Consider the following 20,284-nt stretch of genomic DNA (forward strand, 5'->3'; position numbering starts at 1 on the left):
ACTACAGTGGTTGCCCTAATTTTGGCACTTTCCTTTTGTACAGAATATATGATCTGAATAAAAAAAAAAAATTGTGTATTGTCACTTCAGAGGTGTAGGCCCCTTTTTACCTGAAATCAGTGTTAAACAAGTTACATTTCTCCCATTTTTTACTGCTTTGATGTGTACGTGTTTTATTCTTCTTATTGCAATGACCTCCTCTGTACTGAACCATTTATTCTTGCGTGTCTCTTTATTTAAATTTGTATTCCTTTGTTTCTGTTTCATTGAAATGTAATTTTTTGCTTGTTGTTCTCTGTATATATGTATCTTTTGCTGTGATGTTCACCTGTATATTCAATGAAATGTTGTTTAAACTTCAGCCCTTAATTATATCTGTTATACTTTTTAAAGAACTATGTCATTTAACTTTTTTTAATGTGTGCAGCCAAATGGAAGATTTGAAGTAAATAAGAAAATATGTCTAAGTATATCTGGACATCATCCGGAATCTTGGCAACCATCTTGGTCAAGTATGATGTGTTTATAACATAAGTGTATTGTATTAGTAGTGTATTTAGTTGCATATTCTCCCTTTTATTACTAATTTCATCATACGAAATCAGGAGGGGAAAATTATGCAAATATTTTAATCTCCGAAGGATGCGGTACAGTGAGAATATAAATAGTGAAAAGTATTTGTTGATAAACTATTGGTAACTATCAGAATATTATTTATTTGAGAGAAACCTACATTCCTTTAAGAATAATTAATATTACTAATATCTAGTTAGGTGTCTTCATTTCTGCTTGCATTTATCTTGAATCTCACCCACTGTTATTGCTTCCAGGCCACTGTTGCTTAGGCCTCAAAACGTTTAATGTTGCTGGAACCATTCTTTGTGTTGTCTGCTGCAGCTTGCAAATTGTTGGCATCGTCATTGCTGAGTCTGTCTTCCCATATGCAGTTATCTTAACCATCAAGAGTATTAGATATCCCTGTTTTTTTTTTTTTTTTTTTTTTTTTTTTTTTTTTTAAAGCTTGTTGCTATTATTGCTTCATCAAGAAGAGCCCATGCATCTAAAACCCAAAGTTAAATTAATTAGATGAAAACGACCTCTGTGTGGACTAATGCATTTTGAAATTCATGGAAAACTCACTTTTGTGAATACTTTGAGGAAGGCAAAAATTGCATCAATACTTAAAAAAATTTCTGAACCGTGTTGCCAAAGCTAAAGGGGAAAATATGCAAGTAAATACAAAATTTTTCAGTAAATTCCACTATGTTTTTTCTGACTAGTTTTGAAACTTTGTTATGTAAATAATATAATGTGAATTTTTTTCCTGACTAGTTTTGAAACTTTGTTATGTAAATAATATAATGTGATATTAAAAATAATTAATTGCTTTGATATTGCAAGAAATTCTTCACATGTAACCTAATTTCGTTGTTTACAGCAGTCTTCATAGATAGTTGTGTTATTGAAGTATTACAGATATAATGGATAAACCAGTTTAAATGTTGAATAGACTATGCATTAAAAGTAATTAAAATATTTGTGATATGAATTAATTTTGTTAACATCAGTATACTTTTCAGTTACTGAAAAAAATGTTATTACCTTAAAAAAATCATTATCACTGAAAATCATTCAACTATTTAATACATTTAAGCATATTTTTAATTACCTTAGCTAACCTTTGGCCTATCGCCAGCACATTTCCAAAACATTAACAGTTTTGTTAAACATATTTCCAATCTTATGTGATACATCTGAAATATTAATTTTGGCAACTGGTTTTGCGATGAATAATAATATTGGTTGAACTTTATAGAAATCGGAAAAGCTGAGTTCAAAATTATTTTTCAGTGCATTTAGGTTTTCCGAGTATTTCTCTGTTTCAATTGCCTTGTGGTTATTAATACGGCTTGATGAATTCTGAAAATGGGTGAAATTTGTTTCTTTCATCTGATTTATCCACATATTTAACTTTATCTGAAAAGCAGTTACAGTCCCAGTCAATTGAAAAAGGGTTCTTTTCCCTGGAGATCTTCGTTCAGATTAGCTGTTATATCCGTGAGAAAATACAGATTTGATAACCAATTTTTATCGTCTAATTCTTTATAACTTTCATTTCCGGATTCTAAAAGCTGTTTTATTGGCGAAAGAAGTTCTTCAAATCGTTGAAGTACTTTTTCCCTGCTGAGCCATCTAACATCGGAAAGAAGTAATAAGATTCCATGTTTACTATCAAGTTCATCAGTCAGCAATCAATTATTTTATAATGTCTTGCAAAATATCTCTTATGACTATAAATGTTTACCATATTTTAACAATTAAAAAAAATAAATGAATGGTTATTTTAAAAATATCTTTTGTTCATAGTACCTAATCAGGCTGGCGAGCACATACAAAACGATCAGCGAGCACAAGGTTGGGCATCGCTGCCTTAACTGTTGAATAGATTTAATACTGCAGTCATTATCAGTCATTTTCCAGTCACTGAGCTAACCTTTGAAATTGTATTCGCTAGGCCTATGCTACTTGGTATTGCAAAAACTTCTGAATGTTAAAAATGAATGTCTAATTGGAAGGTGAAGATTTTCAGCACATTTAAACATTTCTTTATGTAAGGAATGAAAATTATTGAAACTACAAAATAATTATAAATAGGTTTCTAATCCATGCCAATGCATTCTAAAATATTATTACTTATTGAAAATATTCTTTTTGTGTATCAGGTTTCATAATTTGAAACTTTATATTTAGAATTTTATGTTTGATTTATATCCAGTTTTGTCATATTTGCATTCACAATTTTAATGATATTAATAATACATGTAGGTAAATTTTACTAATTAGTGTACTTGAATTATGGTAGAGGTATGTGTAGTTTAGTAATATTTCTGTAGCTATCTGTCCGAAACAAAAGTGCTGTCTAAGAAATATTTTTAGTGCCTATGAGTACTTTGATGTTTATTAGTAAACTAATAAATGGTTCAAGTTGTATGTATATTATTTTTAAATGACTTCTTCCAGCTGTCAGTTCTTTATATTTGTAATAACTTAACTGTTCTGCTAGTTTTAAGCTTTTAACTCTCTGAGTGGTATGAGTTTTTTGATCTGCTCGTGTAGACTTACTGAACCTGTATTTAATAGCTAAATTTGTATTAGTACTTTAGTCTATTTTCATAAGCTTTCATTTGGTAAAGTGATATTTATGTGATTAAAGAAAATAAGTAAATAAAATATTGTAAATTACCTAATATGTACCAAGAGAGAAAAAATCTCATGAGTGGTTATGCCAATCAGGGTTCACCAACAAAAATCAGAATAATAATCCATAATAAATTCAGTTGTTTACTGTTTATGATAATTGTACCACACAGACACTGTAATAAAGCAGACTGAGCTAGTAAATAAATTTTTTATTTACTTGGATTCAGCATAATGGAATCATCAGTAACAAAATCAAGTTACGTTAGACATGGTTTTTTTTTTCTTGGTGAGATTTCTAACTGACAGAATTGTGTAGTTTGCAAATCAGTGATGTTTGAGATTAAATACATGCCGGGTGTAAGCCTGAGAATCATTAAGTAAACTATGTTGTGTACTAAGTGTAGGTCCCCTCCTAGAAAAAGGTCTTAGTCCTTTCTTAACATGTTGACTGCTGCAGCAAATCTACTAAAATACTCTTTCAGACCTTTTTTTTTTAAATTCTAGTGTTTTCATGCCCCATTTATCTTAAAATTCAGTTCAGTACCTAGTTTTCATTTGAATGCATTATTGTGTATTTTCACATTTAATTTTTTGTAGTACAATTCTAAATTTCTATATTTGTCGTATTTATAAATAAATTGTAACTTAATTCATTATCAAGAAACACAAGAGTTCATTAGTAAAAATTAGTAAAATTAGACAAATAATATGACACAATACAAATAGTAAAACTGCATATATAACCAAAAATGAATAACTTAGTGAATGTATGAATATCTTAAAATGTACCACTAGTCTTGTACTCTTTCCGTAAACAACACTGTCCCCTTTAATTATAGCTTCATTGCCTTACTAACATAAAAACATAAAAAGTTACTGCAACATAATATATATTTATAAAAACCATGATTTATTGAAAAAAACTTCCAGAAGCTTAAATGAAGAATACAGAGCAACTTTTTTGAGTCTGTAGAAATAATTTTAACCATATAAATCTGTGTGTTTGTGATGAGCCTGTGACTCACATAGTTTCAAGCGATACAAAACCTGTGAATCACATTTGATGGACATGGCTTTGAAAAGTAAGGCTGTGTTAAATCAACAGTGATGCACATGGCAGTCAAGGTGTTAAATATAACCTTGCAGTTTCTCATAACTATAATAATTCTACTTTTGTATAGTAAAAATTAATTAAAAAATGATAAATTCATATCTGAGGATTAAAAAAACTCTTTTATAATAAAATGATTGAAAATTTAATTTGATATTTTATATTGAAAAATTGCTTAAAGGCATGGCAAATTATAAATTGACAGTAATATTGTGCAAGAGAATCATTATACGAGTCATTTTTTTACTGTAAATTAATGAAATTTTGCATACATTTTTTACAAGTATTGTATTAAATGATAAAACTGTATATTTAAAAAAATATATAAAATATGTTTTAATAAGGCATTTCATTTCAGTGCAAGTAATATAAGCATATGTATAAAATAAATGTTATCTTTATACTTGTATACAGTCAGAACTGCTTTGCTAGCACTTATTGGGTTTATGCCAACTCATGGAAATGGTGCCATAGGATCTCTAGATTATACACCAGGGGAGAGACAACAATTAGCTGTAAAGTGAGTTAATGTTTTTATTACAGATATGCAGTTATTGTTTTAATTATGCTCATTTCAAACTCAGTATACTGAAATTAAGAACTTAAAACTGAGAGAAAATCCTTTATGATGTAAATTGATATGTTAAATCTAGTTCTTTCTTTTATCAAGAAAGCTTGTGTAGTGTTGAAATTTAGATCTTTTTTTCTTTCCCTGCTGTGTTGTGGTGTGTAATGTATGTGTAGGCAGATTCTATACAGTTAATTCTTCTAAAGACAATATGTTTGTATCAATTGTAAATACAAATGTGTTTCATTTGTATCTGCAGGTAACCAGTTGCTATCCATACTGGCCTTACCTTTATGGGAAAGCAAGGCTATTAAAAAATCTAGTTAATTATCTGAAGTTTTGATGATCTATTTCTGAGCAATTCTTAGGATTGTAAATATTGTTATAAATTTCATTTCTGATCTTTAAAAAGTGTAAATAATGATTTCAGATCTCGAGACTGGAAATGTGCTGATTGTGGAGATGTAAATAAAGTTTTTGAGAAAGACTTGACTGAATCATCTGATGAAGTCCAAACTGACAAAAAGATGTATGAGGTTGGTAAATGTTAGCAATGTAATTAACATAATTGTAGTAAATGCATGATTTTAATTACAGTAAAGATTTTGTTACCCTAAGTAAATAAATAACTGAATTTTATGCATACACCTGTATAACATGTTTCAGTGGAAAAAGTTGGTTCTGTATTGCATGTTCAGTTAATCTTGGATTTTTTCAGTTTATTATATATCATAATGTATAAAACTTTTTTCTAGCTTAGCACTTATGAGTAGTCTACATTGAGAATCCTTGGGGTTTTTAATAATTAATTTTATAAACTGCTTAAATATGTGTAAATTATCAAAGCATATTATCAGAGAATTTATCAGGTGTAAATTATCAGAGCATATTATCAGAGAATTTATTTTTTTAAAATGCTGTATAATCCTTTGTGACTATGTAAAGTGCATGAAACAGGAGAAGTATATATTGTGCCTTTTTACACTTGTATTTTAAATAGTAGTTAATTATTCGGAATAGATTTTATTGTAAAAGACATAATTTTCACAATATAATCAAAAATTCATAACTCTATGCCCCTTGTAATTAAAGTTTTCAAATTTCCTAAATATTTATATTTATTTATTCATTCATTATATTATTATTATATATCAATTTATTCATGCTGTAAATGTACCAAAATCAGTGTAGCTACAAAATTATGTAGTGCAAAATTTGTTGAATTTAATTTGCATAGTTTGGGGAATCTTTACTCTAATCTTTGTAGAATGAAAAAATGTCATCTGGAACATCATATAGTTCCATACTTTGAATTTTTAGTAACTGCATTTCCTGTGGAATTAATTGCTGTAATATGTCATACTTTGCAATACAGCTATCCTTAAAAGTGCTCTTGTTATCCCTGTGACCAGCTCATAGTGCATGTATGATAAAGCTGCTTTATCTCATGAATTCCTCGCCCTAGTCATGACCTCTTGCAAGTTATGGTACTGTGCCATTTTTGGAGATATATTTTCTCTTTACAGAAAGCTGTAGTCATCCACAATTCATTTCTTATACTTTATGAAACAGCTGTTTTTCACACTCATTTTTTTAGAGTACAAAATATTATTCCCATATGTTATTAAATGAAGTGTTAACTGAAGACTTATGAAGTAGGAGTGCTGAAATAATCTTAGACTTATGAAGACTTATGAAGTAGGCTTATAAAACCAATGTCTGATTTTTACATCACCAATAGTCAAGTGACTTTTCAGATGATGGTTTTTTTGTTATCTAAACATAAAAATAGTTTTATCTATCTGTTAATATTATAAAGCATTAAGTAGCGATTTATAACCTTAAATTATGCCAAGTCTGAGACAGATTTTATTGATGTAATTTATGCTAGTGTTTAACACACTAGTGTTGAATTTAATTTGCATAGTTTGGGGAATCTTTACTCTAATCTTTGTAGAATGAAAAAATGTCATCTGGAACATCATATAGTTCCATACTTTGAATTTTTAGTAACTGCATTTCCTGTGGAATTAATTGCTGTAATATGTCATACTTTGCAATACAGCTATCCTTAAAAGTGCTCTTGTTATCCCTGTGACCAGCTCATAGTGCATGTATGATAAAGCTGCTGGTGATTTTATCTCATGAATTCCTCGCCCTAGTCATGACCTCTTGCAAGTTATGGTACTGTGCCATTTTTGGAGATATATTTTCTCTTTACAGAAAGCTGTAGTCATCCACAATTCATTTCTTATACTTTATGAAACAGCTGTTTTTCACACTCATTTTTTTAGAGTACAAAATATTATTCCCATATGTTATTAAATGAAGTGTTAACTGAAGACTTATGAAGTAGGAGTGCTGAAATAATCTTAGACTTATGAAGACTTATGAAGTAGGCTTATAAAACCAATGTCTGATTTTTACATCACCAATAGTCAAGTGACTTTTCAGATGATGGTTTTTTTGTTATCTAAACATAAAAATAGTTTTATCTGTCTGTTAATATTATAAAGCATTAAGTAGCGATTTATAACCTTAAATTATGCCAAGTCTGAGACAGATTTTATTGATGTAATTTATGCTAGTGTTTAACACACTAGTGTTGAATTTAATTTGCATAGTTTGGGGAATCTTTACTCTAATCTTTGTAGAATGAAAAAATGTCATCTGGAACATCATATAGTTCCATACTTTGAATTTTTAGTAACTGCATTTCCTGTGGAATTAATTGCTGTAATATGTCATACTTTGCAATACAGCTATCCTTAAAAGTGCTTTTGTTATCCCTGTGACCAGCTCATAGTGCATGTATGATAAAGCTGCTTTATCTCATGAATTCCTCGCCCTAGTCATGACCTCTTGCAAGTTATGGTACTGTGCCATTTTTGGAGATATATTTTCTCTTTACAGAAAGCTGTAGTCATCCACAATTCATTTCTTATACTTTATGAAACAGCTGTTTTTCACACTCATTTTTTTAGAGTACAAAATATTATTCCCATATGTTATTAAATGAAGTGTTAACTGAAGACTTATGAAGTAGGAGTGCTGAAATAATCTTAGACTTATGAAGACTTATGAAGTAGGCTTATAAAACCAATGTCTGATTTTTACATCACCAATAGTCAAGTGACTTTTCAGATGATGGTTTTTTTGTTATCTAAACATAAAAATAGTTTTATCTATCTGTTAATATTATAAAGCATTAAGTAGCGATTTATAACCTTAAATTATGCCAAGTCTGAGACAGATTTTATTGATGTAATTTATGCTAGTGTTTAACACACTAGTGTTGAATTTAATTTGCATAGTTTGGGGAATCTTTACTCTAATCTTTGTAGAATGAAAAAATGTCATCTGGAACATCATATAGTTCCATACTTTGAATTTTTAGTAACTGCATTTCCTGTGGAATTAATTGCTGCAATATGTCATACTTTGCAATACAGCTATCCTTAAAAGTGCTCTTGTTATCCCTGTGACCAGCTCATAGTGCATGTATGATAAAGCTGCTGGTGATTTTATCTCATGAATTCCTCGCCCTAGTCATGACCTCTTGCAAGTTATGGTACTGTGCCATTTTTGGAGATATATTTTCTCTTTACAGAAAGCTGTAGTCATCCACAATTCATTTCTTATACTTTATGAAACAGCTGTTTTTCACACTCATTTTTTTAGAGTACAAAATATTATTCCCATATGTTATTAAATGAAGTGTTAACTGAAGACTTATGAAGTAGGAGTGCTGAAATAATCTTAGACTTATGAAGACTTATGAAGTAGGCTTATAAAACCAATGTCTGATTTTTACATCACCAATAGTCAAGTGACTTTTCAGATGATGGTTTTTTTGTTATCTAAACATAAAAATAGTTTTATCTATCTGTTAATATTATAAAGCATTAAGTAGCGATTTATAACCTTAAATTATGCCAAGTCTGAGACAGATTTTATTGATGTAATTTATGCTAGTGTTTAACACACTAGTGTTGAATTTAATTTGCATAGTTTGGGGAATCTTTACTCTAATCTTTGTAGAATGAAAAAATGTCATCTGGAACATCATATAGTTCCATACTTTGAATTTTTAGTAACTGCATTTCCTGTGGAATTAATTGCTGTAATATGTCATACTTTGCAATACAGCTATCCTTAAAAGTGCTCTTGTTATCCCTGTGACCAGCTCATAGTGCATGTATGATAAAGCTGCTGGTGATTTTATCTCATGAATTCCTCACCCTAGTCATGACCTCTTGCAAGTTATTGTACCGTTATCGCTCAGATTGGCGAAAGTGACATTTCATTTTAAACGTTTGCTTCTTCGTATTGTATTATATCGCTCACACTCTTCTCATTTTAAACTTTATTGTTAGATATGGAAGGGGGGACCAATTTTGCATGGTTTTTAATTAAATGTTGTTATGATTTGCTAATCTTCTTTTAATAGTAGTTACTCAACGCATTCAGGGGGTGGAGTTTTAATATGAAAAACAGGCAGGATTCTGAATAGTTTGTTAAAATACAGAATACTTTTTAAAGTATTTCAGTGTGAAAATAATTGTTAGAAGAATGTACATATAGGTTACAAAACTATCAGTAAAATCCAAGTTGAGCTAGCATTCCTAGTGCATTTCTCAAGCAGCAAAAACTACATTGGAGCTGGAAAGAAAATAATTGCTCCAATGTTAAGCATTAAATCCATTTCAGCGTTTGACATTCGTCATACAAAATTTCATGACTCATATTTTTCTTTATAGCTTTTATAACTTCTTTATTTTAAAGAAAAATATTATAATGCAAATATTATATTAATATATTAATATTATAATACAAATATTAATATAGTGACACAGGTATACTGTCTCATGGTCACGTTTTCTGTGGTGCTTTCGGTGATAAATTTGAATTTTTAGTGTATGCTACACTATTCGGAATGTTTCTTCATTTAAGTGGCTCTCCAAGACTGATGGATTGTCTACGGATGACCATTCTTTTTCAGAATCAGGACCATCTGAATCTGGGCTTGAATCAGAACTGCTTAAAATTTTTGGTCGGAAAAATGTCTTGGATATCATATAATTTCATTGTCACTAGTGGCATGTAATGCTGTTATCACATACGATATTTGTTGCCGGAACAAAACGTTTGGAGGAACAGTTCTGAGAATCACTGTTCCGTGAAATCGGGTTACCATCTTCATTTGATAAATAGGCTGAATGCCAAACACGAATCAGTTATCGCTCAGATTGGCGAAAGTGACATTTCATTTCAAACGACGTTTGCTTCTTCGTGTTGTATTATATCACTCACACTCTTTTCATTTTAAACTTTATTGTTAGTTATGGAAGATAATAGAAAGGTAATTGCTATCAAGTTAATCACTTTGATCTCCACTCTGGCACTTCAAGTAACAGATAAACACACTTCTGGTTATAGCAATCAATTACATCAGTAATAGCCAAATTCTGTATACACTAAGACTAGTTTAAAACGTGTGCTGGATAAGTCTATTTATCAGACATTACTTATGTGTATTTTCTGATGTCTGCATTCCAATGAAAATTTGATGGCTCACTGGAAAATTTGTGACCTGTTGAAAGCATTTTCTTGACTAACTTTATGGCTCATAATTACTGTTCTGTCCATAAATATAAACAAACAAAGAGATCCCCCCCCAAAAAAACAACTTTTTTTGACAAAAATCTTAATAGCTGATATTTACATCCTCACAGCCAGCAGATACTATTCAGCAAAATGAAGATTAAATAAAGCATATGAACACATGAGCAATCAAACATGTACAAGTTGTTTACTGTCCCATAGAACACTCGGTAATATACCTTAAAACATATTAATTATACCAACTCTAGAAATTAGGAGGTGCACATCATGAGTTTGTTTTATGCGATTACGGTAAAGCTTCCAGGGATATCTGCTTAACAGGAGGAATCCCTTTGTAGAATATTTTTAAAAACTGGCTCGGAAAACCAAGAAAACGCCCATCTAGCCAGGCCATTCGTGGCATTCTAACCTCAGACAGAGCTACCAGTGTTCAGCGACGCTTCGGCCACTAGTAGGCCCGTGCACATAATTGGAAAGTACAATGTAAAAGTATTATGTAAACACACATGAAGGTGATAATCAGTTGTGCACTGTTTTAAGTAATGAAATGTTATAAATGCACAGCTGTTACATTAATTATTATTTATTAATCATGTTTATATTACATAGATCATACATATGATATAATTATGAATTAACCCAAAAACAAAATGTGTACACTCTTTAGTACTCAAATGCGCATCAATTATTTTTCAACTGATTATAACATATCCATTATAATTTGCAAAGAACTGATGACTACAGCTGCTGCCAGATACACGATCATTAAATGAATTAGAAGTAACTTCAAATAAACTTTTTGGCAATGTTCAGTTTTGTATTCATACATACATAGATATACACAAGTCATATATTTACATAGAGTGATGCAATGGTTTAGAAGTTGTTGATGTATATTTATTAGTATTAATGTAATGAATAAGATTTATAGTAATGAATGTATATACAAATGTTTTTCATCATGCTTAATAATAATAAATCCATAAATTTCCAATGTTTCAACATGTAGCATTTACAATAAAAGTATAGTTTCTAATGTATTTATAATCGAAAAAGTATTTATTAATAACATGAAAATAAAAGACAAATTTAATGAGTATTCTTATTATTACATAAACTATACTTTTGTTTTTTATGCATCTTTTATGCTGTTTAAAATGTGTCGCTGATTAAGCAATTAACAATTTAAAAGATAAGTAATTAGGAGAAAAGCCATGCATATACAAATGGATTAAAAAAATTATTCAACTTAAATTTAAGAAATAAAATTCTATTATGTAACAGTGATAATACATGATCAGCACGAAATACGACAAATTTGGCGAACTTTTGGTGATGAACAATTTGTAAACAAATCTAAACTGCAAGAACGTCGTAAAATACTGTCAACTCTGAAGTTTCCACGATTATATATTTAATGAATATATAAACATTTTTAAATGACTTGGGCAGTTATATTACAACAAAACAGCAATAATTAAATCGGCCTCTATTTCCATCGTCCATCACTTCATATCGAGAGCCATCGCCATATTGAAAGTTACCCATGATCCTTCAGAAGCAGAACTTTCGTCTGATTGGTTGAATGTATGAGGAACATGTCTCCAGATGGACCATTTTTGGGAAAGTTTAAAATGTTGCTCGTAGCCAGGGCATGTTTCTCCTAGCTAGACGAAACATTTCTCGGAAGCCTCCCACTTAAAGCAGTGCTACTAGAATCTCGTTTCTGAAAATTGTCCCGCGTAGCCGTGCGCGTCCCTAGAAGTGATAACTTCTTAACAGGTGCATATAATTCTTCATCACATCTTATTCTGTGATGGTCCATTTTTAGGAATTTGCTGTAGAAAAAAATCACTTTGTTACCAAAAACCCTACCAATAACAATAATCCACCAATAACTCGTAGAAAACGGGTTTTGTGTTATCCCGCACTTTAATAACTGTAGCACAAAATGAGTTTAGTCTTTTTCCGTGCTAACAATATGCACAAGTTTAGTTGTTTATGTGCTTAAGATGTGTTAATACATAAACACATGTTATAAACAAATTCTGTTACTATATGGTAGCAATCCAATGTAAAATAAGGCTTTTGTAGGAAAGTGGAAGTTTACTGTAAAGTGTAAAAAGAAAGTCTCATACTTCTAAGCATTATATGTTATCACATGGATTCTGTATATAGTATTGTACATATGAAAAGCATTGTAGAAAAGATTACCAAAATATTCTTAAAACTAACATAATGTTGAATTTTAATAAAAGAAGAAAATTTAAAAAGGAAAAAAAACTTGAGTTTAAAAAAAAAAGAGTTTAAAGCAAAGTTTCTTAAACTGTGGGTCACGACCCCGATTGTGGTCGTGGGATCTGCAGCAGAAATCACCAAACATTTTAGCAATTTTTATATTTCTTTACCTTATTAAAGTAACTTTACAATTACCAAATATTTTCACACAGTGTATCTGAAAATAGACAAAGATTAGACAATACAGACAAAGAAAAAGCAAAAATGTCTTGACATATTTTTTTATAGTAGAAACTTTTATTTTACTTGCTTTGCTCCTAACACTGTTCATCAAAGGCCCTGCCTATGTAAGACTGAGTGTTTTGGTAAGATATGCACGTTGGCCATCTTTGACCTTCAGCCATTGTATTCAGCCATATCCTCAGTATCAGAAAATCAGCCGTTCAGTGCGGATTGTTTTCACATCTTTAAGCATCCCTTCACTCTGAATGTATACACAATGCTATTGTAGTCATAAAACAAGCGTTCTGTTGTTTTTGCCATCATTGTTTCATTCATTTCATCAGCAAGTACATTACTTATTTTTAGAAGTTATAGTTATTAATTGTTTCAAACAAGCCCTCCCTTATTTTCTTAACAATAATTATTATCAAATATTTTAACGAATCATGGGCAAAAAGTATGAGGATGAAATCCGTAAAATTCCTGTATCCAAGGATACTGTTTCAAAGTGAATTTCGGGAATTAATAAAGATCAATATCATAGCTAATAACTAAGGCTCAAAATGAGTCCAAAGTTTGCAATCTAGTTGAATGAATCAACCGATATTACCATCTTGGCTCAATTATTAGTGTATGTTAGATATATTTCTATTTTTATTTTGTTGCTCATTGGATGGACATGCAAGAAGAGAGGACATTTTAGTAAAAGTTAATGAATTTTTCATTGGAGAACATTTGCAGTGGAAAAATTGGATTGGCATATGCACAGACAATGCTAAAGTGATGGTTGGAAAAAATTGGTTTTCCACCCAAGGAAAAGGACAGCGGCAATGAACATATAACATTTAGTCATTGCATGATATGTTGAGAGGCCCTGGTGGCCAAAAAAAATATCAACACAGTTAGATGTTGTGCTTTGAGATAGTGTTAACATGGTTAACTTTATTCATGCTCTGAATAGTCGTTTGTTTTCAAATCTTTGTGAAGACGGGTTCTTAATACAAAAGTATATTGTTAGAGGCAGTGGTAAGGTGGCTTTCAAGAAGAACTGTAATTCTAATCATTATTCCATAATAACCACATTTTAAACCATTATTCCATAATAAAACTATGTTATTTGAGTGGCATATTTGGAAAACTAAATTTGCTAAATTTGTCACTTCAAGGAAAACGTTACAACTTGTTCATACTCAGATAAAGAAAATTTTTAAATTACCAATGGAGATTCATGGTAGACAAGGGGTCATTAGAAATGTTTGACACAGGTGAATTTTTAAGTGAAAATGATGAAACAGATCATCAAAAGGGTAAGTTGTTAAAAGTGATAAATGAATATCTTGAGTGTCTTGAGAAAAACTTTGAGAAATATTCCCCTTCAAGTTTTAGTGCCAAAAAACTAATATGGATTGTGAAACCATTCGGAATTAATGTGGGAAATATAACTAATTTTTTATTAAAATTACAAGAACTTGCTGTGTAGTCAAATGATTCAGGGTTTAAAATTAATTTTGATATGAAGTCTGTAGAAGATTTTTAACTAAGAGTCGCAAAAGAATTTCCAACGATTTCTGAAAGTGCCATAACATTCTTTTACATTTTCTACAACATATGTGTGCGAGATATTTTCATCTTTAATCACCATAAAATGTCGATCAAATGCAAAGAATATTAAAGAAGTCCTTCATTCTGCGGTATCGACTGCTTTGCCAGGATTTGATAGTATAATTAAAAATAAAAAGGCACACCCTTTCCCATTGATACTTAATCCTCACATAATGCACTGTTAGAAAGAAGTAAGTGGAATTTTTTCTCAATAGTGACCTTCCAAGATGCTACGCTTATTAGACAGACTATAGTTATATTTGAATTACCCAAGTAATTGAATTTATTTTTTATTATTGTATCATACTTTAAAGTTTTTTACTAATTTAAACTTTTCACACTGTTCTGTCTTAAAATTAAAAATTAATGTTTATGACCTGAAACTGCAATAGTAATTCCAGTACAAGTGAACATATTGACAGTTTCACTCACATGGGTGTCAAATTAGTGCTATGCATAATGGGGTCCCACAAAATTTTAATAAATATTATGGTGTCCTTCACACCAAAAAGTTGAGGAAAACCTGGTTTAAAGCAACTGGAAGTTAGTGTAAAGAACTTACAATGCTTGATAATAAAGCTGTAACTCGCAATCAAGAACCTAGGTTTAAGAAATAAATTGAAGAACTATTGAGAAGTAACATTAGTTTGTGAATTAAGACTAAGTACTGTAGGATAATCTACTTAGGAATGACTCCTTGACTTTCTAAGGAAAAAGTTCTGTGTTTATGTTACAGTAATAGAAAATCACATATTTCCTTATATAGCTAGCCTGAATAGTCACTGAATTTTGATCTGAGGATGAACACTACCAATATTTCATAGCTTATGCCACTGGAAGAAGCTCATTGTAATAACTTGGCTTGATAGCTGAATGCATAAACCCAAAAACTTGCAGACATGGCTGCTGATTTGAATGCATAATTTCATTTTCATAATAGTGCAAGTCTTTATGTACATAATTCAGAATCTGTAACACATTCAGAAGCATCATTTATGGGTTCAACATACACCCCACAGTTTTTTACAGCTTACATCATCTTTAACAGTGGACAAAGCGGAAAGTAAACTCTGCATGGGGTAGGCCAAAGCAGTGGCAAAAGAATGTCGACCAAAAGATCATGCAAAAAGGTGACTAAAAGAGCAAGACTGCACAGCAGACCTTTTTATACAGGTTACATTTTGGATCACATTACAAAAATGTTTACATTAACCTTCTAAAACCTGGCCAAAATTTTCATAATATAGCCTTCAGACTGGTGCGATCCAAAACACTTTTGCCCCCTCTTTGACATTTTCCTAATGAGAAAAGTCGTTAGTCCCCTCCATGGATGCAGTAAAATTTACATGTTTGTCGGAGGCTGTTCCATAGTAGATGGGTTGCTACATTTGCGATTTTTTCGATGATTATTTTGCTTTCATTTAAATGAAGTTCTAAATAAATAGTGCACTGGAAATGCATCCAGTACACTATTTATTTAGAACAAAATGTATGCAATGTTTATATTTCATTTACTATTTCTGATTAATCTTGTCAATATTTTGTGAATTTTGTAACTTTGTTTTCACACTTCAAATTAGAAAATGAGAAGAAAATCTTACAAAATATAATAAATACGAACTAGCTTTGAAAGTCTGTATGTTGGAATTGGATTTTTAATAACATATTTTCATTAACAAAATAATGCTAATGACTAATTTAATCTTTCATGTTTTCAAAAGAATAAGGGCATACTGGGTGTTGACACTTTTAATGTAGTTAAATCTGTTTTTCATATTTCTTCCAGTAATGAAAATGATTACCCTGAAATATTTTTAAAGCAAAATTAAGAAAACTGTTTATGCCAAATTTTGCATAAAGTATCTTCTCGTTTATTCTTTTATTTTTTCATTTATTCTTTCCCGGCTAAAGGGTTGCATTCATGGTTTTTGTGTAACGTAAATACAAGCCAGCTTCCCTTAGAAAGTCCTCTGCGAAGGCATCCCTCCCCTTATACAGGTGATTGTTGTGTGCTTTGATGTAATTCAGTAAGCAAACAAAATTAGTCCAATCAAACCCGGAGAACGGGTTGATTACATGTAGAATTTTCCATCAGGAACGTAAATGCGGGCAATTTTCTCTTAAAGAGGTTTACACGAAAGCATCCACCCACTTAAGCAGATAGCATTTGCGTGCTTTTCCGTAATCCAATCCTAATTCTCATAACATTTAATAGCAAGTTGACATATACCTTATTACAAACAAAATAACATTCTTTTTTTTAAAGATAAATGTTTTATTAGCTTGTCTAAATTCCCTTTATCTGTTGAGTATAAGAATTTCAGCAAATAAAACTGGCTGAAATTTTATGCAAAGTAACTGATGTTTTGATTCAATTTAGAAGTTACATGAGCTTTAATGATATTTAAATACTTTTTGGCAGATGTCATCCTAAAAGAGTGTCTAAAGATAAATTGGTTTTATTTAATTTACAATGAATGAAAATCATTGAAATCAATCAGTGAATGAAATCATTGAAATCAGTCAGTGAATGAATGAAAATTACAAAAACTATTATGCATGCAATTGTCTCTTATTTATCTCCTGATAAATCAGATAAAATTGCCTACATAATAGAAGCACTTTGAAAGAGTTAAGAATTCTTAAAGGTTTTATACTCAAAAAAAAAAAAAAAAAAAAAAAAAAAAGGGTAAAGTAACATCTTATTATTCATAAGTGTAAAAAGGAACTAAATGATAAAAGTGGTTTTACCTATTTTCTAGAAGGGCATTAAATCTAAAATATTAATCTAATCTTATTTTCTATGATTAAAAAGCCTTAAATCTGATAAGCTTAAACAGCGTGCAAAATTGCTGATGCTTTAATCATAGCAAAAGTTAGTACTAAAGAAGTTACCACTAAAATTATGAGACAGTGCTCTAATGTTTAAGAAAGAGCTTCTATTTCATTTTCAAGTATATTGTCACGAGACGAAACCGGCTTTTGCCAAAATGTAGCCAAACTGATAAGAAGAGGGAAACAATGAGTAGCCAGGGGCTATTCTGAGCAGCGACGATGGATCACACACAGATCTACAGATAGGTGATTCTAAAATAGGGAGAGGATGGCTGGTACCACAGTTGTACCACAGCTGGTGTTAAAGGAAGTCATTTTCCCAGTACAACTGCTATACCACCGGCTTTAGAATGTTAAGAGAATTAAATTTCAGATACATAATGTTCAGATGCTGGGTTAAAATTTCATCACTTTCCAGGAATAATTCTGCAATAGAGATCGGGTGATGGATCACTTTTAGAATGAAGAGGGGAGTTAAAGAGCTACCATTAATTTATTATTAGTAAGGGAAGTATTTTACATCTATATATAGTATATGTGTGTGTGTATGTATGTAAAAAAAGCATATCTCAATATCCCTGATTCAATTCATTTAGTGTTCTTGATTGTCAAATAAACATGTAAAATTGTTCAGATAAAAAAGTGCTATAAATTTTAGGAAATGAATGTGTTATTAAAATTTATTTTTAAGTATGACATTACAGTGAAGTTGTAAATAGGTAGGTCTAAGTTTCTCTAAAAGAACTCGGTGCATTGATCTTAAAAAGATCCCTCAGTTTTTCTGAATTGTTGAATTTAGTTTGATTTAGAGCATGTGAAATGTATCTTTGCACTTGAGAATTTTTCATTGCTAATTATCAATTTCTGCTTTGTAGGACGTCTGCTCAGCTGACGAAGTAGGACTTTCAAATGATGTAGCTGAATTGTTGTGTGAACCTGAACAGTTTGCTTGTCAGAATGTTGAGCAAGAAGCATCTGCACAGTTACAGACTAATGTTCCTATTCGAAGAAGAACTGTTTCCTTTGCACATGATGGAGCTGCACTATTTTGTCGACATAACTCAGGGCCAAGTTTTACTTCTGAAACAGGGTCAACACCCAGTTTTTGGTCATTAGTCTTAATGTGGGTTATTGCCTTAATATTTGTAGTTCTATTTGTAAGACGATTATTTTATTAGCAATTTTATTCTGCATTCCTAAAGGTTTTATTTTTTACATTAAAATTATTTTCAAAATTGAGATTTCTGGTCTTTCTTTTCCCTAAAACATTAAGTTATTCCTGTCAGAGAGCTATTTGTGAGGGTACATTTTAAAGAATTGTAATGTGAACATATTTTGAGCATATTTGAACATAATTTGTTATAATTTACTTTTACACTAAATTGTGGCACACATTTATTTAAATTTTTTAACCCATCTTATAATTTTCTGCAAACATTATTTGGAGCATGTCTTATGTGAATTATTATTGGCTGTAAATTTATGAAATCCCTAGAAGACAAGTCAGGGTTAATTTTCATATAAATGTTCATTTTATATGTCATGTTTAAAATGATTTCTTATGCTTTTTCTCATGAAAGTAAATGTATAATAATGTTTCAATAATTATTTTCTGAAAAAGCTCCTTAAATAGTGTCGTACAGTGCTAATAGACATATGCATACAAGGGAAAAGTTTTGAAATAACATTTAGACAGAATGTGCATCATCATGCTGCTCTTGCTATTTAAAGAATGGAATTGAAATCCCTTACGTAAAACTGGATAATTTACTCCTTAGAGTCATGTAAATAGTTAGATTTTAATAATAGTATTGTAAATTCTAATTTTAATATGCATCAGATGATATTCTTGCATTTTCTGAATGTGCATATTTGTTTATATGCCATTTAATTCTTGTTTTAAGGCTTTAGAATGTATCATAACTATAACTTAATTTCAAAGAGAACTTCTGCTGGCCTTTAACAGAAAGTTCTTGACATAGTGAAATTCAATTAATGGTGTTGATAACTACAAAATGTAACTATTGATAAACTTTTTATGTTGTTAAGCTTAAGAATGCTGAGGTATTATTTTAATATGTTCTTTAATTCAGAAATGAGTATACAATTTTAAAGAAAAGCAGTTTAGGGCTATCTACCTGATAAAAATGGTCTTGCAAATTAATATTCTGAGGGGAATTTACTCATATTTGTACTAATTGTATGTGTAACCATGCTGCCAGTGCTACAGTAGTGGAACTTGATTATGAGCACTTGATTGCCTTATTCGTTCTGCTGTTGGTTAGCGGTAACAATAATTCTCTTTATTCAGATTTTTATGAGCCTGCATCTAATTTGGCAGTGGATGTGTACATTTTCATTTTCATTCTTGTAATTATAAATGCTCATACTTGAATAGCATAAAACTGTTGGATATTCTGTATTCATATTGCAATATTTCATACTAACAGGAGTTTTAAAATATATTTGAAAACTGTCAGTTTGAGAATTCACTCTTTAAGATTTCGGTAATGATTAATTGCAGTTGTAACCACATTCTGGATCAGGATGGTTATTCTACGCTACCAGAGTTGACAGCAAGTTGTGGGCCAGCAGATGTCGCTGCTAGTGAAGAACAGGTCTGCCCGACATCCTATATTCTCTGAGTACGGAAGTTGTCGAAAGCACGCGAAAAAGTGTTGCCGCATCGTCAATCAGGGTTGTACAGTTGACGTACTAAGTAGACAATGGTTTTGTATGTGTTTTCGCCGCTGACTTTTTCATATTTAAATGAAGAATGTAGTCATAGATCTCTGAATCGGTGTCGAATTTATAGAAAATATGTTGACGCTTTTGCTCTGCCAAAAGATGTTTTCATTGCGTATTTCAGATTGCCAAAATTT

The 20,284-nt window shown here is 30.6% G+C and overlaps 1 protein-coding gene across 1 annotated transcript in view; it reads left to right on the top strand.

Moving 5' to 3' along the window:
• The window catches only part of LOC118202677 (ubiquitin-conjugating enzyme E2 J1-like), a 61,757-nt gene extending 43,116 nt beyond the window's left edge, over positions 1-18,641 (top strand). The window contains exons 4-7 of the mRNA XM_035374852.2: positions 428-512; positions 4,727-4,832; positions 5,311-5,416; positions 18,278-18,641. Coding sequence (XP_035230743.1) covers positions 428-512; positions 4,727-4,832; positions 5,311-5,416; positions 18,278-18,580 — 600 coding nt within the window. The 3' untranslated portion in view covers positions 18,581-18,641. The remainder of the gene's footprint in view (positions 1-427; positions 513-4,726; positions 4,833-5,310; positions 5,417-18,277) is intronic.
• The last annotated feature ends 1,643 nt before the right edge of the window (positions 18,642-20,284 follow it).

Source organism: Stegodyphus dumicola, chromosome X1, assembly GCF_044657685.1.
Source record: "Stegodyphus dumicola isolate Sdum_Otavi_A_Nest chromosome X1, ASM4465768v1".
Taxonomy (NCBI): domain Eukaryota; kingdom Metazoa; phylum Arthropoda; class Arachnida; order Araneae; family Eresidae; genus Stegodyphus; species Stegodyphus dumicola.